Here is a 20,778-nt window from a genome sequence, read left to right as displayed (position 1 = left end):
ATTTTTATGGTTTATGGCTCTCAGAATGAGAAAAAAAACCTCACTCTGAAACCAAATGATGTCTAGCCTAGCAGGAAACATCAAGCATCAGTTTGTAATCTGTTACGTGCTTAGCCAAATACTGAAGATGTTGTTACACGGTTACTTTCACTCGCCAGGACAGTGAACTGCTGAAGAACATAACATTCTATGCTTAAAACTCAAGAGCATTTCTCACATGTCTAAAAAAAAGTATAGTAGGAAAAAAGTCAGTCTTCAGTGTCTGTAATCCAGTGGATAGAACCAGAAATATAGTGAGGAATATTTGATAGGCAGTTCCTACTTCTTTCTTGCAATATTTTTCTCCTATGTACATAGCTGCACTTACGCAAGTAAAAACTTTGGTATACAGCTCATTAAATAAAGAAAACAGTTCTGTGCAGCCTTCCTGGCCACTGTGAATGGATTTTCTGAAAGTCACTTTATTTGCAAGCAGAGGGATTTTTCTGGGAGTGGTGAAAGGTAGAAGTGTTTGTATTATACAGCTGAATGACTGTATTGGATCATGTACAGTCAGCCAGGTCAGCATTAACAACAGTAATTATGAAGTGACAGATGTGATTATTATTCACATCCTAAGAAGAAATCATGGTAGTTCCAGCTCTGTAATGTTCAAAACCACAGGTCAGATATCAACAAGCCAATTAAAATCTCATTGTGGAGCCCAACTTTTAAACATTCAAGATCATCTTGTATCATCAAAATACTCAAAAGCTTTTTATTCTGAATATTTTCTGCAACTCATTTACCTCTAGTTAGACCTCACTTACCAGGTAGTCATCACAGCTACTTTCCCACTATTTCCCTGAAGGGAACTCCCAGCTTCCCTTCCAAAACAGTGTCCCTGCTGATCCCAGAAAAAAAAGATTTTCATGTTGCTGTGTACCTGCCCATCTTATCAACAAGCTCACCTTTTGCTCTTGCTGTTCCCCTGCAGAGATGACAACGCAGCTGTAACCTTCCTACTGTGCCCACACAACCTCTCAGCCACGCTGCTTTTGGAGACTGTGGGTCCAAGAGCAGCCTTGCCGCTCTACAGTCAAAAAGCCTCAGGACCTTTTGTATATGACATGTCATGGGATGCTATCAGTATTCATCCTCTTCCATACAAAAGCACATGGTATTAACACAATGACTACATTTTACTCTTGCCTTCTCAGATTATCTTCTGAGGATACTGCTTTAAACAGAATACTTATTATTGGTGGTATGGGTTGCTGATCTTTCATCCAAAGACACACCTCTCTAGTAGGAAGTCTGATGAATAAAGTGACTGAAGGTGATGACACCCCAACTGGCAACTAAGCCTCACAAAACTGTTTACTCACTCCACCCCACAATAGGATGAGGGACACAATAAGAAGGTTAAAACTAAGAAAATTCATGGGTTAAGACAACAACAGTTTAACAGGTAAAGCAAAAGCTGCATGAAGAAAAAGCAAAGCAAAGCACAGAATTCATTCGCCACTGCCCAAGGGCAGGCAGGTGATCAGCTATCTCCAGGAGAGCAGGGCTCTCTCATGTGTAACAGTGGCTTGGGAAGACAAACATCATCACTCTGAACCTCTCACTGTTCTTGTTTTTCACCCAGCTGTATACGGTGAGCATGATGCCACATAGTATGGAATATCCCTTGGGTCAGTTGGGGTCAGCTGTCCCAGCTGGGTCCCCTCCCAACTCATTGTGCTCTCCTCTGGTGGAGCTGGGTGAGGAGCAGAAAAGGCCTTGGTTCCATGTAAGCAACACTCACCATTACCAAAAATATCTCTGTTTTATCAACACTATTTTCAAATCCAAAATAATGGTCTCATTCCAGCTACTGTGAAGAAAACTAATCCTACCTTAGCCAAAACCAGCACAGAAAGAGACTCTGAAGGCAACAGGCTTTAGAGTCTGCAGTGAAAAGCCATTCACTTGTGAAAGAACAAGGATTATTCCCAAACTCTTTTTAAACCAATTCAGAACGCAGTTCACTCATGAAATATGAGTAGCACATACAAAAGTAACTCATAATAATAACATAAAAATAACATAAGATAGCATAACCACCTTAAATGCTTTCATACGCCTGCACATTCTTTTTATATCTGAGGTTGAAGGTATATACCAAAATCCCTACCCTATACAATGCATAAATTTATACAAATAACAAGAACTAATACATAGGAAAAGAATGTTTTCTGGAAGTTAGTGGAAAAAAAGTCAGATTACGCACATTTCAGTAATGGTTTCTGGAAGGTTGGTTGGGATCTCAGTAAGGCCTTTCCCACGACAGTCCACGATGTTGTTACTACAGGTGCATGCAGTAGGGCAGTGCAAGACACTGCAGGATGGAGCCATAAAGGACTGGTGGCCTGCAAAGGAAAGCACGACATTTTACACTTACTTGAAAAATTTTGGGCAGAACTTCCAAAATAAACATTGTAGCCTATCAGTACTTCCAAACTGCATTTATTTAAACACACAGTTAATACAAATAATGTCAATACTAACAAACAGCCCAGAGAGGTGAAAGACAAATGCTCCACTCTTGTGACAGCACTGCATAATTTTTCACTACTCAGCACTACTTTAGCAACAGCCATTCAAAATCATCTTAAGAAGACTGTGATCCATTTTTCAGATATATTTTATTTATTGTGTGCTATTAAAAACTAATTACTGATTTATTTAGTTTTCAGAATATTGTATAGTATTAAAAAATGTGTGTCAAGAAAAATGGATAAACTTTGCTATGAGCACTGAATGTGACCTGCTAGCTTTTTTCTGTTCTGCAAATATTCATTTGAATATGGTCCTTCAGTTAGGTATTGCTTATAGACAGTTTTGGAGTTTTTATTAATTTCATGACATTTTCATTCAGTCACATAAAAATACATAAAAGTTTTGACTTCACATCTCTCACTCTGTTTTAGCTCAGTAGATTTCTTCCTCCCACAATCTGCCATTCTTACTAACTCAGGTAGTTAGTTTACATGCGTTCCCCCTTGATTTCTTAGTGTTGTATGTTAAAGTCAAAATTTTTAATTGCATTTAGACTTAATAATTTCATATTTAGATAAACTTTAGAAATTAAAAACCTTACTATATTTTCCTGCAAATAGATAGAATGCACATTTTATAATACATTAATGCATTCATTCTTCTAGCAATTTAATGATACAGAAAGACAAAATGATGAGAAAGGCGTGATACCCTTTTCTTTCTTTTTTCATTAAGTTAGTAAAATCTAGAGACTGTTTTGATATTCTCAAGGAGAAAAAGAAACAACTTCTTGACTATGAAACCACAATTTAAGATCCCTTTCACAATATTTAATGTAATATATTAATACAGGAAGGGTATACTGATAATATAAATTGCAACCAGTGCCGTTCCCACTTAAAGCTTCATAAAACAACTGTCCAAATTCTAAATTGCTGAAAAGATTTTGAGGTCAGGTTGGATGGGGCCTTGAGCAATCTAGCCTGGTAGAAAGTGTCCCCGCCCATGGCAGGGGAATTGGAAGATAATCTTTAAGGTCACTTCCAAGCCAAACCATTCTATGATTCTATGAGATGGAATTTTACAATATAATAATTTGATTTCACATTTATGTTCATGTTACAAAAGTATAAACAATAATCAAATTTAATAACACCCACTATTCCTTATATACTACCAGGAAGGAAATGTTTCACCTACCTTTACTGAACAAAAATACAGTGATTCAGAGAGAAAACATGGTTATTCCCCTTGCTAATAATCAACATTATAATGATCAAGTTATAAAACTGTTCTTGACACCCAGGCTCTGCAGCCATAACATTTACATCTAAGATGTATGAAATTATCTTGTTAGGAGCTCTTTTAAATGTACATAAAGGCAGAGTTAGTGGCAAGAATACTGTTAGCATCTGCTGTATGAAGATGGCAGTGTCTTACATTTTGATGTCAGGGGTTATTTAATAAGGACAGAACATTGTAGTCTCCATAAAACTCTTTTAGAAACACAGATCTGTGCAAATTTTGGCATATTTGGCAATAGGCTTCTGGGGGTTTGCAGAAAATCAACCAGAAGGAGAAAGCCTGCCGAACCACTGAAAAGACAGCAATATTGCAGCCGGTTTTTAATGTTCCTGGCAAAACTTGAAACAGTAGACAAAATTTACAGAAAATTTTCAATCGGAGTGTAAAAATATTTGAATAAGAAAGATAAACTTGCCTTCTTCCTCATCTAGAAGATACGAATAAAGGAAAAAAATTGAATAGAGAAAATGTGATTAGTAATGAACTGTTAGTCATTTCATTATTTCATATCAAAAACAACCTTATGCATTAGAGGATAACAATAAAATTCAGAAAATTACTTAGGGATTCAGAGTAATATTTAAAAGTCAGAAAATAACAACAAGTATATACCTGTAAAATTTAAAAAAATAATTCCTTATTACTAAGGGGTTTATGTTCTCAATCAGTACACCTTTTATTTAATTTCCTGTATCTCTCCCCCACAATTATACTTTTAGAAGGCTATAAAAATCTATGCAAACGCAATATTTACACAAAATTTGCGAGGACACGAGCACCCCCAAGAATATCCATGAAAATGACTAGGTGTTGCTTAACGAGCGCCCATGCTTGGGTGACACAAGCGCTAACAGAAGTCAGCAGGCAGCACTGGCAGTCCCAGCAGGCGTGGCTCAAGGCAGGACTCGCTGTTTCTCTTACCGCTGCAGACAAACTCCCGCTTCTGCACCTCGGCCACGTTGTGCCCGCGCAGGTGTGACGGCCCCATGCACTGCGTGTAGAGCCCCACGCGCGGCCGCTGCCGCAGCCAGTCCGACAGCCAGGCCAGGTGGCAATCGCAGTACAGGTTGTTGGAGTGGAGGCGGCTGCATGGAACGAACACCGCGACACCGCCCAGTTAGGAAGAACCAGCACAAAAGCAGCCACTTTGCCCAGCCCTCCCTTCAGCAAGCAACTATGCCAATTTGTCAATAAAACTGTTAATGAAGAACTTTTTACATCTTTCACTGGAAGTCTGGGAGTTATAAGTTAATAAATAAAACTATACAAGCAGCAAAATTACTTTTTGTGATCTAATTAACTGGAAGGAAAAAAGAAGGCTTCCTAATAAATTAACTTTTCTGTAGTTTCCTGTTCCGTGTCTAAAATAAAGAAGTAAATATACAAAAGCTTGAAAGACGACATGGGACTCTCTAGTCCAGATCTCCATAAATAGTGAATAAGACAAAAATATCTCATGAAATTTGCCCTAGATTGGTAATACTACAATGTCAGAAGAAAAGGGTTAAGAAAAGATTTTGTTTCCAATTAGATATAACTGTAAGACTGGCCCTTATTAGTCTCTATAGAAACAGCCTGAACAAATCTCTTTAACAGATCATACTCATTTTCCACTGAACAAGATAGAGTAATAACTCAATATAAAACACCTTTCACATCTCTTTTCTGATTTCCTCTCTACTTGTTTAGTAGCAGAAAGTGGGATTAGCTGCTTTTGGCTGCTAGGGATCTGCATTTTAAGCAATGCCTGAAATTAATTAAAAGACTAAACGGAAGAAAGTGATGGAATTAAGAAAGTTGTCTCTGTTGGAATGCTCTGACACAAGACCATGGCTCCTTGCCAAGTGGTAAAAAGCACTTTGCCATTGATAAAATATCAGACAAATGCATTCACTAAATTAGGTAAATTACTCTTCTCTGGCTCTTACATTTTCTTAAACTATTGAAAAGGATGTCCACAGCTATAAAATAAATTGTTACTCAGAACCATCCATAACAGGGACACGCCATTTTGGTCCTTTTTAGCTGTTGCGCTCAATCCTAACTAAATAAGTGGAAAGGAAGTGCAGGAAATTCAGAATGTAGACAAAGAGTCTAACTAATCCATTAGAAAATAAATCTGCAAAGCAACATGAAATGTGTAACCATTTTATGTTGTTATTTAGTTATTTAACCATAACTAAAATATTAACCAACGCTTTTTCCCTCTGTAAATGACTAGAGATTAAAGGCAATATATATTCCTGTACTAATTCTTGGGTGGGTGCTTTGCAAAAGCAGCTCACAATACAGCATATTCATTCACCACAATCTGTAGCCAGCTGTAGGCACAAAGACCATCACAAATCAGAAGTGATGCCACTGAAATCAATATAGTTATACAAGCATATTCTTGTATGGGATGTTACAGCTACAATCCAGGATTCTGTGTGCCCAGTCTATTTTGTTTCTAAAACATATTTTCAGAAAATGAAATATCCTAACCAAAGAAAATGTAAATATTGCTAATTTGATTAACTCTAATTTATGGTTCAAAACAGAAACTGTATTTGAAAGTTTGAAAAAAGTACAGATTGCACATTTTCAAGACTCAGGCCTGAAAGAATCGAATGAAATTCTGTTATCTAAATGTACCTGAGGTGACCAGCGTGGTCACCCGTGGTCAGCACTATTTAAGTACGCTTAAATTTGTCCAAGCAAGAATAGCTGCAATTCTGTGATGAAATTAACAGAACTACTCACCTGTGTGAAGTGTATTCACACAACATGTGTTGTACAAGCCATATGTTAACCAGAGTTAACAATAGTCCTACTGATTTCAGAACAGTTGTGCAACCCAACATGGGTAAAAAGAAACTAGACAGGTTTTTTGTAAAGGTAATTTTTTAACACTAACAGCTATTCTTGGGCTCTGATAGAAACATTCCATTCATTCTTAATTCCCACTTCACTGGAAAATCTGCTTAAAAGTGAGTCTCTGGACTAAACCTGGTTTTTCCAGTCAACACAATCTAGATTTATTTGTAGTCAGTATAAATATACCTATACAATACAATTCCAGCCTGTATGACTTCCATACACATTTTTTATACTGTGCTTTGTTTTAGAAGTCTGAAGTGCTCCTCTGTCAAAGTCATAACCTCTAAAAATGGGGACCTTATTGTAAATGCTGACACAACTTTAATTATAATAGCACTACCGGATGATGCTATAATTTTATGTTACAAAGAATGTTGGCAAGCCAGTTGAGTTTAATTAGGTCTGCTAGCAGTACAGTAATAAAAGCATAAAGATTTCCCATTTATCACATCTGACAGTCAATCAAAGAATCTCCAGTGTTCCTAAATGAAATGTGACCCATTCAATAGCTCAAAGTAAAACAAATTTTTGACTTTCAAAAAACATCAATTTATTTCTCTATATAGCTGTAGCATGTAAGAATTCCTCCTGCCAACATCTTTTTTTGGTTAGAAGGTGAAGCTGTGAAGCTTTTCTGTGACTGAATAGAGCACTATGGAAACTCCATTTGGGAAGAGGCCATGAAACCATTTGTATAGACTTATACAATTCATACCCTAAAAAAGTTGATGGAAAAGGATACAACTTCTTTATCTCCAGAACCCCAGGTACAGCTTTGAGGTCACTTGATAGGTTTAGCTTTCAGAATTAGCTTCCACAGACATACACACACACACACAGGCTTCACGCTTGTCAACCTCATGAGACATCAATATTTTTTATTTGAGCTTATGCTTGCTCTGCCTGTAAACGTATTTATAGATCCCTGACAAAACTTAATAGGGGTAAAAATAAAATACTGAACTGATTAAAATGGCAGCCAGTTTCAGTGGGACTACTCACAATGTTCTGAGTTTGGGCATATGGTTGAAACTTGCCACGGATAGTCGAGTGATGTTGTTATTGTTGAGAGTGCTGCAAAGCCAAGAAGAAGTATATTAACATCTTAAGAGTTTTGTCACATTTAAAAAAGGCACAGCTAATGAAAGTCATGGTGTACTGTTTCTAGGGATGGATATCAGGAAATAAAATCCCCACTTTTAGTTGTATTTTTCCTCCCTGTTGAATCCCCAACAAAATACCACGGTTTTACCATTACTGATCCTAAGTAAGAAGTCACAGCAGCCCATAATTCACTCAAAAGGAACTTCCACCAATACTGGTAACATCTATGGCATTCAAGCCAAACTTCATACCCTGAGGTAAAAAAGAGTCCTTGAAGAAAATGGCTTGGTTCTCTTTCTAGCTTCTGAGAGTCTGATTTTTGACAGATCATACTGAAGAGCTGAATGATTTTTTTCCATGAACTTTAATAAAAATTAACTCTGGGCTGTGTTTACGTTTTATACAAAATGAGTTACTATAGATTATCCAGAGCTGCATGAACTGTAGGGGAGTTTCCAATATAATAGGAGACAGGAATTATAACAATTAAGCAAACTAGTAATTTAAATTTTAGACAAGGTGTTGAGAAATTGAGATAGGAAGTAGAAACAAATCTTAGCCAATTCTTGGCTACACGGGCCCATGATACTCAGTACATGTAGTTTGTAAAGATTCAGGAACTTTATGAATTAACTTGCAATTAAATATTGTCTTTAGGCTGCAAATAAAATGTGAACAAGCTTGACTCCAAAAAAAGGAAGCAACCAATAGGATTTACAGATTTGACTTAGAGATTACTCATCTGAGCAGAATGGATAATAAGTTCTATGTAAATAGAACAGTAATAAATAATAACACCCACTTAAAAAAGCTTTTCTCTCTTTTGAAAGACAAAGTATTTTCCTTTTTCTTTTTTTAAAAATTTTTTAAAGTACAAACTAATTTTTACCTGTTTTGAACAATTTTTTTAGTACTATCTGATCTTGAAACACAGAAAGGGAAAATCTCAACATCCTAACCAGGATCAGGCTATATATCCTCCCATTAACCAAGTGATTAATTACTGGTGCAATGTTCAGCATTTTACTTTTGTGTGCTTACTCATTCCATGAACTAAATCTTTCCTTTCCTGTGCACAAGGGATCTCCCCTGTGTGTTCTTAGGGATACATAAACAGAGAGAAGAATAATAGAAAAAAAAAAAGAAAAAAATTTAAAAATAATAATTAAAAAAATCCCAAAATAATAAATAGACAATTTTTGCCCCTTTTCAAAACATAGCAAATACAAAACAACAAAAAATGGCCAGTGTACTGGGTACATCCACAAAAGGTGTTTTAATGAATAAATATCAGTAAATTGTGGCAGAGTTTTGTTACAATGTACACGCGGTAAATGACGGCACCCACAGTTCTTCTTGAATAACTTCTTAAAACATTTTAAAATCATATATTTTCAGTGAAGGGAAGGGAAATCAGCCAATATTTGCATAGGAGAAGGCGAATCTACAAATGTTTTAATTTCCAGTTTCGGCTGTTTGATGTTTGCCTTGCTATTTTGTATCTATGAGCTATTAATTTATTTTTTCAGGGTAAAGAAAATTAGATATAGGAATAGATGTAAGGGATACATATGGAATTAAATTATTGTTATAGCTATTTCTTTGTAATGATAAAAATGCTTAATTTCATTACAGAGATGTAATTAAAAAAAGTTGGCTCAATACTTTTACCTTAGTGTTACATACTATAGCATTAGTATACATACTATACATTGGGATGACTGACTGTTTTTCTATTTTGTAGAAACTTTTCTTTTTTTTAACATGTCAGCATTATAATTTTCTCATAGATTGTTTCCCAAATACAGTAGATTTCCCTTAAAAAACAAACAAAAAACCAAACAAATAAACCTCAGAAAACCCCCAGAAAACCCCAAAACAAAACAAAATGAAAAAAGACAAAGGAAAAATAACATTTCACAGAAAGTCATGGGGAGGAATATTCAGGCTATTTTGTATCTTTAACACTAACAGCCTCTAAAATTCTATAATTATTTAACCAAGACATAAGACTTATTACTTTGGTAAGCACTTCAAACTGTTACTTAACAGAAATACAATCTATTTAAGAGCTTTACCTCAAACTTGAAGTAATATCCACTCTCTCTACTTAGAATAATTGACTCCAAATGAAAACACTATGCATAGTCTTATTTGCTACTCAGTGCATATACAGTATGGTCTGATCTACACAGCTTTAATTTTTTTAAGCCATATTGTAAAGGAAGCTTCATTAGATACAAAATCTTCAGCAGTGTTGGAAATATCTATCTCAATTCCTTAAAATGCCATGAATCTTTACATAATTTTTATCACATAACATAATTCAAGACAGCAGATGTTTAGGCATGTAGCTGAACAATGCTGATAGACTACGTATATTCATTCACAAAATTCTAACTACCTACTTTACAGAAGACTACTGTTTTAGAGATTTATTTCCTCTTTTTTCCACTCATTGAAATTAATGTAAAAACTCTACCCCTGACCTCAACTGCAAGGATGACCTTTTAAGAACACTAAAATTGCAAGCATTAAAAAATGCAGAAAACATTTGATTTACTTTTTTTAAATAAACATTTAACCCTTGCACTTGTAAATAAAGGCTCATATTAACAAAAAAAAAACCCAAAACCAAACCATAATAATCACATTCAGCCATCACTGGAAAAAATATTTTGTCACATATAAGAGTTCCAAACATAAAAACCACAGAGAACATCACAGTTACTAACAGACAGCTAATCATCAACTTAACATTAGATGTACGCTTACACTATATTTTACATGGCTTTATATCACAGAGTTAAAAATTGGCCTGTTATTCTATGATTGCAAAGGAAAAAAAAAAATACCAAATTTGGCTGCCAGTTTCATTCACTCCTAAGTAAAACCAACTAGTGTTTAATAATGAAAAACTTTTACCACCAGCTACTCACATACTCCTTGGTTTCTTAGACATGCAGACACTATCTATTGCTAGAGAAGCTTCTGTTCTTCGGAATATTTAAAAATATTTAAAATATTCTTAATAATGTAAAAATTATATAAATTATATTACATACAATATATATATTATAAAATATAAAATAATATAAAATATTTTAAAATCCCCCAAACACAACAAAACCCATATCCTCACCCTCCTCAAGTTGTGATTTACCAGGTGTGATTCAAATTAACATGAAGTAACTCACTGATACACAAATTCTTTCACTTCTCTTAATGAAGAAAATCCAAATAAAATGTGCCATTTTGACTGACAGAGCAAATATTTCAAGAATGTGTCCTGTGCCTCAGATTCTTTGGGAACTAAGGCACTTTTCTCATTACAGTAATGAGTCTCAGATTATAATTTTGTTACCTTTAACCTTACTGATAGCTACTTGAAGAAAATGAAAAAAATATGCAATAATAATAATAATCATAGTAATAATGATAATCTTCTGTGACACAAAAAAGATATTTTTCTACACATACAAATGTATTTATGCACATAAAATATTTTAAAAAGAAGCTATTAACATGGACATGCTAAACAACATACAGCAGTAGTGTTGGCTAGAAAGTGCCTCTTTGAAAACATTCAGATTGTCAAATAGATATAGCATATTGTTCCTTACACTGAGTCTGAAAGATCAAATTGATATTGTGTATACAACAAAAGCAGTCCTGAAGATGCTCAGCACATCAACAGTAATGGATAATTTACAAAATTAATTGAATTCATTAATGCTGCTGCCCTCCTCCTTTTTAAAATGAAATATATTATTTTCTTACAGTATCTGCCAATGGCTATTATTATTATTATTATTATTATTATTATGTTTAATGGCTGTCTTGGAGAGTAAAGGAGTATCTATGCCTCTCCATATCTTCTCACCATTTTATAGCACATGGCAGTGGATTATTTTAAGACATCTTTTCACTAGCCCATCCTGACACCAGGCTGCAGCTCGCAGATAAGCTGCTGCATTAGTACTCCCCTGACACTGAGCTCTCGCTACAAGTAAGAGATACAAGGAATACTTACAGCACTTCCAGGTCACGCAGAGCCCTAAATGCCCCATCTTCAATACAGCTGATCTGGTTGTAATCCAGTTGCCTGTTAAACAGATTAGGAAGGCATTTGTAAGGGAGAGGCGCGAGGGAAGCCTCCCGAAGGGCTGGCAGGGACAGGCCATGCCAAGGGAAAGGCTCTGGCCATCGCTGCCGCCCGCTTGAGGCTGCTGCACGGTGCTGGCCTGCTCACTGCCACAGAAATCCCTTTTTGTTCTCAACCGTCTGCGCAAAACAGCCGCGCTGGGAAAGCTCCAGTAAATAATAACTGCACCTTATATTAAATGCCAAAGGAATGCAATTTCATTACATCAAGAAAAGCTATCCATTAAAAGCTCTCAGCGTCATCTTGCTGAAACAATTTCATTAAGGTAAAGGACGGTAAATCACTTAATGTCACACGCATCCCCTCGGTGACCTAACAGAATCCATTTATCAGAGCAGCCCAGCTGCATGTTAATTCCACCCGCCGCGGCAGGGACCGGGGACAGACACCAGTTTTAGGGGTCTCCCTGCGTGTGTGCATGCCTGGAGCAGGTGGGAGGTGGTACCCCCGGGTATGCAGGGGATTTAGAGTAATTACCTCTTGGAATATGTCTACATGCAGAAATAACAGTGTCCGAGGCATTCACAGACCTGTTTACTCATCTCCTTTAGTTCTGCTTTAAATGAAAGTAGTGTTTCTGCTGTAACCTTCAGTATCTGCTTTTCTACAGACTTTGTGCTGTCTGCAATTATATGCAGATAGTATGTTGGAATGGAGCACTTGAATTCTAGACATAAAATTTAGCACTCCATCCCATACATTATTAATCCTCAAGTATTAAGTTATGAAAAATTTAGATTCATTTCTCTGAAGATGATTATTACCTTTTCAATTCAAAACATTGATACAGCACATACAGCCCAATTAAAAATGTCTCCTTAAATTAATAACCATGTAAATATAAAATCACACTTTCTCTACTGATAAAAGCTTTCCCTATAAATACTGAATTGTCTTATGCATTTCAGGGCATGACTTGCAAAGCAAAGGTGATAAAAAAACCTCACTTTTAAAACTTCTCCAAGCTGGTAGCTTGTCAGCGTCAAATAATATATATATGAGTAAATGTGTGTGAATAATACTAAGAAAATGAACAAAATACAAATGAACTCTGCCCTTCTGTCTTCAATTATATATTAGCTAGCCGGGCTAATGACACCTTTACTAAAGCATTTTCTGTGATTCTTCTGAATCTATGATAACATTTTACTTTATTAATAAATCATCACACCCACTGCTGAATGTAATGCACCAACTTCTATAAAGTTCTTCTAGTTTCATCTGAATTACTACTATAAGGGAATAAAATATTGTCATAATTGTAACAGTGCCTGTATTTCTGTGTATTGAAAGCTAAATGCAAACTATCAGTTGTTGAATATGATCTTTAATCGTTTTGGTGCAATGTTACAACACCAGTGCTGCTGCAGCATTGGAATATTTAGGTCTACTTTCTAAGGCTTCTTCAATTTTTAGTAATGAATTTCATTTTACAATTAAGCTAATAGCCTTTTTATTTTAAAGAGGTAAAATATATATACAGTACAATTCCCTAACCTCTCAAACAATTTATCAAAGCTATTTAAATTACTACAATGGCATGAAATGTTACCCTTGACACAATACAAAAGAGAAATTGTTTCCAGACAAATTGGAAAAATCTTTTAATGCCATCAAATTTGCCTAATGCAGTCTGCAGGTTAATCTGTAAAAGGGTGAGCTGTATGTTTGCCCATATCTTATTATCCTTAGCTGTCAATGTATAAATCAGTGCTGACACAGCTTCTTCTAAATCATCCGTATTATACACAAAGGAAAACCTTTTAAAGCGGAGAAAGCACTTGAGCAAATCTTGTCCTACACAAACTGAAAGGCAGATTTCTTCCACTAGACTGGCAGCAGTTTTGGTGATCCTGAAAACTTTTGGACTTCTTCCTTTAATGAGTCACCATGATCACTACCTTAGTGAAGGGTGAGTTGTTTCCATTTAAACCTTTTTACCAGAAAGATTATTCTGCTTGCACTGAACTAACAAATTGGTTTCAGTTTGAGGAAGGGAAGTTTGCCTATGGGAGAGGGAAAATATTCCCTAGTTTTAAAAATTACTTTCTTTGAAAGATGCTACCATCTTTATGTTTCAGGTAATCTTCCATCAGTTACAACCATGATATAAAAATGATTAGACACACACGATGAAGAACAATTGGTGTGATATATATATATATATATATACACCTACATTTATTCTTTAAGCTATGAAAGGGACATGACTTTGAAGACTGTGTAACTGGCTTGAATAGCAATTTATGGTAAAAGTAAAGGTTAAGAGTAAGGATACCTTACACTGCATCTATGACCCAAACAGAAAGTTAGACAATATTCCACAACCAGTGGAATTAACTTAATCATTAACTTACGATGCCCTTCTAACAGATATACTGAAGCAATGTGTGTCTTTTCATAAAACTGGTTCTCGATAGCAAGAATGTATTAAGCTGTGTCTTAAGGCACAAGCAAGAATACTAGAAATTAGAAAGTACATATTTATCTCATTTTATGTTCTATTGTTTAAGTATGACTTTCAAAACCACACAAAAAATCTCCAATACCATAATGAAAGTTTTCTCACCACTAAGCTAATTCCAACTTAGAAAGCTTTTCTTCCCCTAAGAGCTGCTTTTCTTCTTTTCAAATTATTAGAACACTGACAACCGAAGCAGACCAGCAATTCTGGCCCATTCTCTTCCTTCCCCTCTCCCCAGTTTCTCTTCATCATCTTTCTGCCTGCTCCATCTCCATTTTGGGTCTTTTCTGTGTGGTCTCTCCATGCTTTTGCAGAGTTGGTGTTCCTTTCTGTCTCTACCATTCACAAAGATTCGGCAGTGCTGTTCCTGTGAAGCTCACAGGACACCAAGCAGTTGTCACATTCAAAATCCTTCCATCATCCCAGAGCATTAACTGGATTTTGCACCCATGTCTGCAGCATTACCTGGGTATTTTGTACATGAAATAATCAAACTGAATTAATCTACTGCTGCTTAAAATGTCAATGTTTATGTTAGTTTAGCAACAAGAACTAGTAAGAATAATAAGCATTCAACTAATAATATTCCTACTTTAAAATGTTTTTTATTTATTGCTCTTGTGAATACATCTTATGCTGTAGAAACATATTGCTAACCTATATTTTCTTCCTTTCTGGCATATGTTGTCTACCAGATAATGATAATTAAATATCTTAAAATAAACTTAGTTATCCCACAAGGAGAACATTTAATGACTGACAGAAAATGTTGCATACATTAAAAACTACAACCCTAATACAGGAAAAATCCGTCATCTCACGCTTGACAGAAAAAATCGCCTTTACTCATTCTTAGAAAGTTGAAAGTTGGAAAAGTTGAATTCAAACAATTGTCTGCTTTACTATCCTGCCCTTCACAGTTTGAGGACACCTTGTGGTCCTGTGCAAGAGCTACTTTTTTCAACAGAATTGAGTTATGTTTCCTATTTCTTACTTCTCAATTTCAAGACAAATCAATAATTTCAGAGGAATTAGTTAAAAATTATGCAAAAACCTCATGCCAGAACTTACTGTTTTTATCAAACTTCAAAGAACTGCTTGTTTCCCATGACTATTAATATTTACATGCAAGTAATGCATACTTGCTGAAGAAACTAGAAGTTTTAGAAATTAAAAGATTTATAGTTCAATTGCTCAATCTTCTAAAAATTGTCTAGAGCTCTACTTGGTTAATCCCAGAATTATCTTATAGGAGGAAAATAATATTAAAAAAAAGTAAAAATGAAATAGAAGAATATCATCAAAAGGAGGATGTACACAAAATGAAAAATTTATATGTTATGTGATTCAAAAGTATTGTCACATTAATGAAAAATAACTTTTAAAAAGAAAATAAAACTTTAAAAATAGTGGCCAAAAGGCCACAGGGTCACCAACCTGCTTGGCAAAAAGAGGTTTAGGAGGCACTAGAAAAGTGTACCTATCTATACTTTCCTTCATGGCTTCAGAGCTATTTTTTATTGTAATAAAAATCTTAAGCATACACAGAATATATTTCACTACACCCTGTGAAAATCCTTCTTTATGTAAACTTGAAACACAGGTGGCTGAATAGACTAGCAGTCCAATTGAGATTCCCAGTAAGAACAAGCATGAGAAATATTGATTTCTTGATTATTTAAGCATATCTTAACAAGCAATGCATTTGGAACAGCACTTGTACAGATGAATAGATAACTACACTTCCAGTTGCAGTGGCATTTTATGTGCAATCTGTGAAGAAATAGGGAATGAGAACATCTTCAGCAGGAATCTCCTTTTCAACTGCTAATAATTGAAATTAAAAAAAGTGCCATCATTCCCCAAAAAAGATTAATACAAAATTCATTTACGTCTTTAGTGGCAGCTTTAAATGTTTCACAATCAGCATAAAAGAGGCATAAGGGAAACAACAAGTAATATCAATCAAAGTTTTGGACAAAGCTTAGTATAATGGGAATGACTCAGGCTGGATGCTGGTGGCTGCCTCCCTCTTCACTGATTCTTCATTTTCCCAGGCAATTTAATGTGTGAAGCTACTACATTGCTCTGCAGCCTTTATCCCTGGCATGACAGCAACGGTCTCCCCCACTTGCTGGGAGAAATGGAACCAAATGAGCACAAAGAAGAGAGTAGCTGAAAGAAAGGCCAAGACCATGACAAGAAAAACAGGACACCAGATCCTTGCACTCAATACAATGAAAACATGCCCTAATGTTTTTGGTAACGTTTGAGACTGCATATATTTAGCATCACAATTCCACCATGATATCGGTATATTCCTTTGCATCCTCTGCCAAGTATTGATTACACGGTGATAGAGAAAATTGGAATATTGAAATGGAAGACTTGAAATGGAAAAGTTCTAAGGCCAAAATCTACTCAAAAGGAGAGCATAGCACTACTGCTCTTTCAGTGGTGCCTCACATTTGTTAGTAACTCAGTTATTTTTCTTTCTAATTCAACTAGCTTCAAAAACAACCCCATTCAAGCTTACAATCTGGACACCTAAAGCATTTTCTTACCATCTTAAATACAAACAAAATTCCTGATGTTGGGAAAATTTAAAAATCTTTCACATCCAGTGTGAGTACTATGTCGCCAGGGAGGGTTATGAAATGTTCATTAACATGTATATTAAAAAATCTGTGTTTATTTTCCCATTTATATGATAATTTCTATTTATTTTTTAAAATCGTGGGTGGCACTGTGTTCTCTGAAGAATCTAATGTTTTGAGGAATACTTTTCTCCCTGAAAAATTAGCAAGTTAGGGGTAACTTTCAGAATTATATCCAGAACTTCACATTAATTTCTCTTAAGTCCCAGATCAGTAGCTGTAGGGCATACAGTGTACATGACTCTTTAAGTCATTCAAGAATGTTGGAGTCTGAGGCACTTCCTTGAATAGAAACATTGAGACTTTGACACACTGCAGCTATTTTGTTTTTCTTCATTTGAACTGTCAAAATAAGGTTTCTAGTCTGGTAGGCTACTATAACACAAGCTTCCCTCATTTTTTGTCATTTTTACTGAAGAAATGAATACTTTACAAACAACAGGGCTGCAGTGGTGAGAGTGAAGGCAGGGACTTCTGAGTTCGTGAGATGGCACCTGGCGTTGGCTTCCCCAGTAGAAGACAGCGTCCAAACAGGGCCACCAAGATAAGAAGGTTGAAGCAGCTGACATTTGGGGGTGGTCTGCAATAACATCATTTGTTTGGTCCTCAGAAAGAGGGGAAAGGGGGGATCTTATTGCTGCCTACAATTGCCTCAAATGAGAGGACAGAGCCAAGCTCTTCAAAGTTAAAAGGCATAAATTGGAAACTGGGTAATTCCAATTAGATGTAAATTACATTTGTGAAGCCTGAATGTTTCTCAGTGTTTGTTATTCTTTTTTACTTCAAGGGTGTGGCAGGTTGCCCAGGTTGTCAATTCTCATAAGGGCTTTCCCATTTTGTTTTTATCTTCTACAGAGTCTATACGGTGAGCATTACTAAGATGTCCAGAATGAAAACACCATGGATGCATTTTATGGAGACTAGATGGCTTCTTCTGAGAAACATCAAGAGGACTCTAGAGCTAACATACTGCAGGAGGTTAGAGTGGTATTATCAACCTTAAAGGAAGCAGTTTCCTTCAGATTATCTGAGTTAACAGCTCATTCCCTTTGCTCTGCAAAGACTAAGTATATAATAAGGTATTTTCCAAAATACTCCAACTCCTGATTCAGAAGGAAGGTATTCTGTGGAACAATGAAACACAAATAAAATACTACTTGTAAAATTCTTGCTATACCTTTCTTCTCTAAGTAATGACCAAAGCTAGATGGAATGCTGGGGTTTGTCTCTCACATTCTGGAAAGGCACAACAGCCTGATCTAGTTACATAAACGCTGTGCTAGAATCCACCCAACTCACTCCATGAACTCATTGGTCATTCTGCAGAGTGAATTTAAAGAGATCATGAAGTTTTCAGATTAGGGGTTTGATTTTATTTTTTTACTTTTCTTTTCTGGGACAACTAATGAGGAGATATCTGTAGAATTTATCCTATCACAATAAAAAAATGCCACAGATATAATTTGGAATTTGTGGAAATTCTACGGCATTTATGACTTTATTATTTTAAATTATCTCCTGAAAAGAAAAAACACTTTAAAGGGCAGATCTACTGTTTTATGCAAGTTTCAGACATAATTCAGGATCCTTGGCTTAAAAATGCGCACTAAGATAAAAATAGTGTCTCAGATAAAGATTAGCATCCAAATGCAGTTTTTAACTGGAATTTTCTTACAATATATAAGTACACCTATATTCTAAACTACTTCTTTGTCACTAGAATATTTTCAATGATGCTGCTATTTTTACTACCAAAGTTTCTTTCTGTGGCTGTATAAATTTTCAAACAGAAAAGATCATGCAGAAAAATGCAGGCTTCTTGTAGCCAAACTTCTTTTTGACCATGCACAGTGATGGGACTAGTTCTGAATAAAAACTCATAATCTGTCATTTAAACAAAGTAACAAAGCTGCTTTGAGAATCACAAGGACTTGCATGTTTTGGGACACAATAGAGTTGAAGTTAATGATTTTTTCCACTGAAGTATGACAGAATTTCTCCCCAGAGAAGAACTGTAGTAGGCCAAATTCTTGGGCATTCTGGTAAATCTTCAAAAATACATTTTCCTCACAGATTTGTGTGCAGTGCTGCAGGCAGACAGAAAAGTGAAGGGCTTCCTGTCCCATCATCTCCAATTCAGGATACATCACAACTCTTCCTTCACAATCACAGAGCACTCCTGTGTCCAAAGCAGTACAACTACAAAGTTTGTCTTTCTATTTTAGCACTGGCAACTTCAATTAATAAAATTTTTTTCAGCAGGAATCACATGAAAGCCTCCTATAACCTAATGTTTCCCTATATTTATTGCTGCCCCATAAGATAGCAATCATATTTCTTCACAGTTGCATCATGCTGGAAGCTCCATAGTCTTTCTGAAACCCTCTGTCTTGGTTGTTTAGAAGTGGTGAGTCCTTAGCTTACAGCAGGGTAAGTTACAGCTTTTGAGAGCATGACCTATTGTTTCCTACTACAGAAGTTCATCAAAGCCTTCAGGTAGTTCGGCTTGTTCAATCCACTCAGCTGACTTACCACTCTGCACGGAAATTGAAAAGTCACTGCTTTGCTTTGTCCTGAAACTCACATATTTTCACATTTAGAAACCATAAGCATTCAAAACCCGCCCATGAACTTCAAAGTCACTATCTCCAGGAAAGTATCTTTCTTTTAGAAAACACAACAGAAGAAAACTGAGCAAGAAAAATAGTCACACAAGTATAAAAACATATGCTAGCAAAACTAGATAATAGCATGACCTTTCTTCTTTGCAAGCAAACAAAAGGCAAACTACTAAAACCAAAGGAAAATTATTTTTTCCACATGAAACCATAAAATGTTTCAACTTGCCTGACATTCAAATATTAAACTCAGGTTTCATAAACTAACAGTTATAATGCCATGTTGTCTTCAGTTCTACTTCTAAGTTTTACATTTCCATAAGGCAATTAGAGGATGTTTAAGATAAAGTTAAAGTATTTTGCCAAAGAAAATGATAAATATCAGTTTTATGTAGATATTCCTTAAGCAGCTATAACAATTCTTAGAAAAAAGATATCCAATACAAAAAAAGAACACTGTATCAACAAAACATTGTGATCAGAATATATGGAGGGAAGAAAATACTTACAGATTTTTTATGTCTACTGCTCCTCGGAATGCCTTCCTTGGTATTGCTTGAATCTGATTTTCACTAAGATCACTAAGAAAAAAAAAAGAAATTAAACATAAAAATGCTATATGTATATATATTTGGTTTTGTGTATAAAAAAAAATTTCAGCCGTTATGGTTCAGTCAATATTTCCAATGAAACTTATTTTATTACATTAACTGATTTGTAATTGAAGAAAAGAAGTAACAATAATAGTCAAAATAGTTTATCTGTGTCACACTAAGTAGGTCCTTTAGAAAATAGCAACATACATGCCAAAATAATAATAAAAAACCAAAGTGTTTTCACTTTTCAACGATTCCAAATCCATTTTGGATAGTATGTTCAGTTTTATCTAAGGAAGACTGAAATCCAGCAAAAAGAACAAATAGTGACCTATCGAGAAACAACAATGAAGTTCTGTAATATCGGAGGTCAATATGTTTCTGACTTGTTTTAGTGTCAAGCACCATATATTTTAAAAGAAGGAATTAAAATACATTCTGCAGCAGATATATAATATTCCTCCCTAAAGTCCCTGTATGATCAGCT

General features: G+C 35.3%; 1 protein-coding gene across 3 annotated transcripts in view; it reads right to left on the bottom strand.

Moving 5' to 3' along the window:
• The window catches only part of SLIT2 (slit guidance ligand 2), a 261,831-nt gene that overhangs the window by 89,773 nt on the left and 151,280 nt on the right, over positions 1-20,778 (bottom strand). For all 3 annotated transcript variants that reach the window (XM_088056235.1, XM_005517810.3, XM_088056237.1), the window contains exons 5-9: positions 20,205-20,276; positions 11,825-11,896; positions 7,690-7,761; positions 4,750-4,913; positions 2,255-2,393 (exon numbers count right to left, since the gene is read on the bottom strand). In XM_088056235.1, coding sequence (XP_087912361.1) covers positions 2,255-2,393; positions 4,750-4,913; positions 7,690-7,761; positions 11,825-11,896; positions 20,205-20,276 — 519 coding nt within the window. The remainder of the gene's footprint in view (positions 1-2,254; positions 2,394-4,749; positions 4,914-7,689; positions 7,762-11,824; positions 11,897-20,204; positions 20,277-20,778) is intronic.

The sequence above is a fragment of the Pseudopodoces humilis genome, chromosome 6 (genome assembly GCF_049639895.1).
Source record: "Pseudopodoces humilis isolate 2021_Gansu_Grassland_sample_001 chromosome 6, ASM4963989v1, whole genome shotgun sequence".
Classification (NCBI taxonomy): domain Eukaryota; kingdom Metazoa; phylum Chordata; class Aves; order Passeriformes; family Paridae; genus Pseudopodoces; species Pseudopodoces humilis.
Note: the sequence above shows the minus strand (reverse complement) of the source record. Positions and strands in the feature narration are given on the sequence as shown.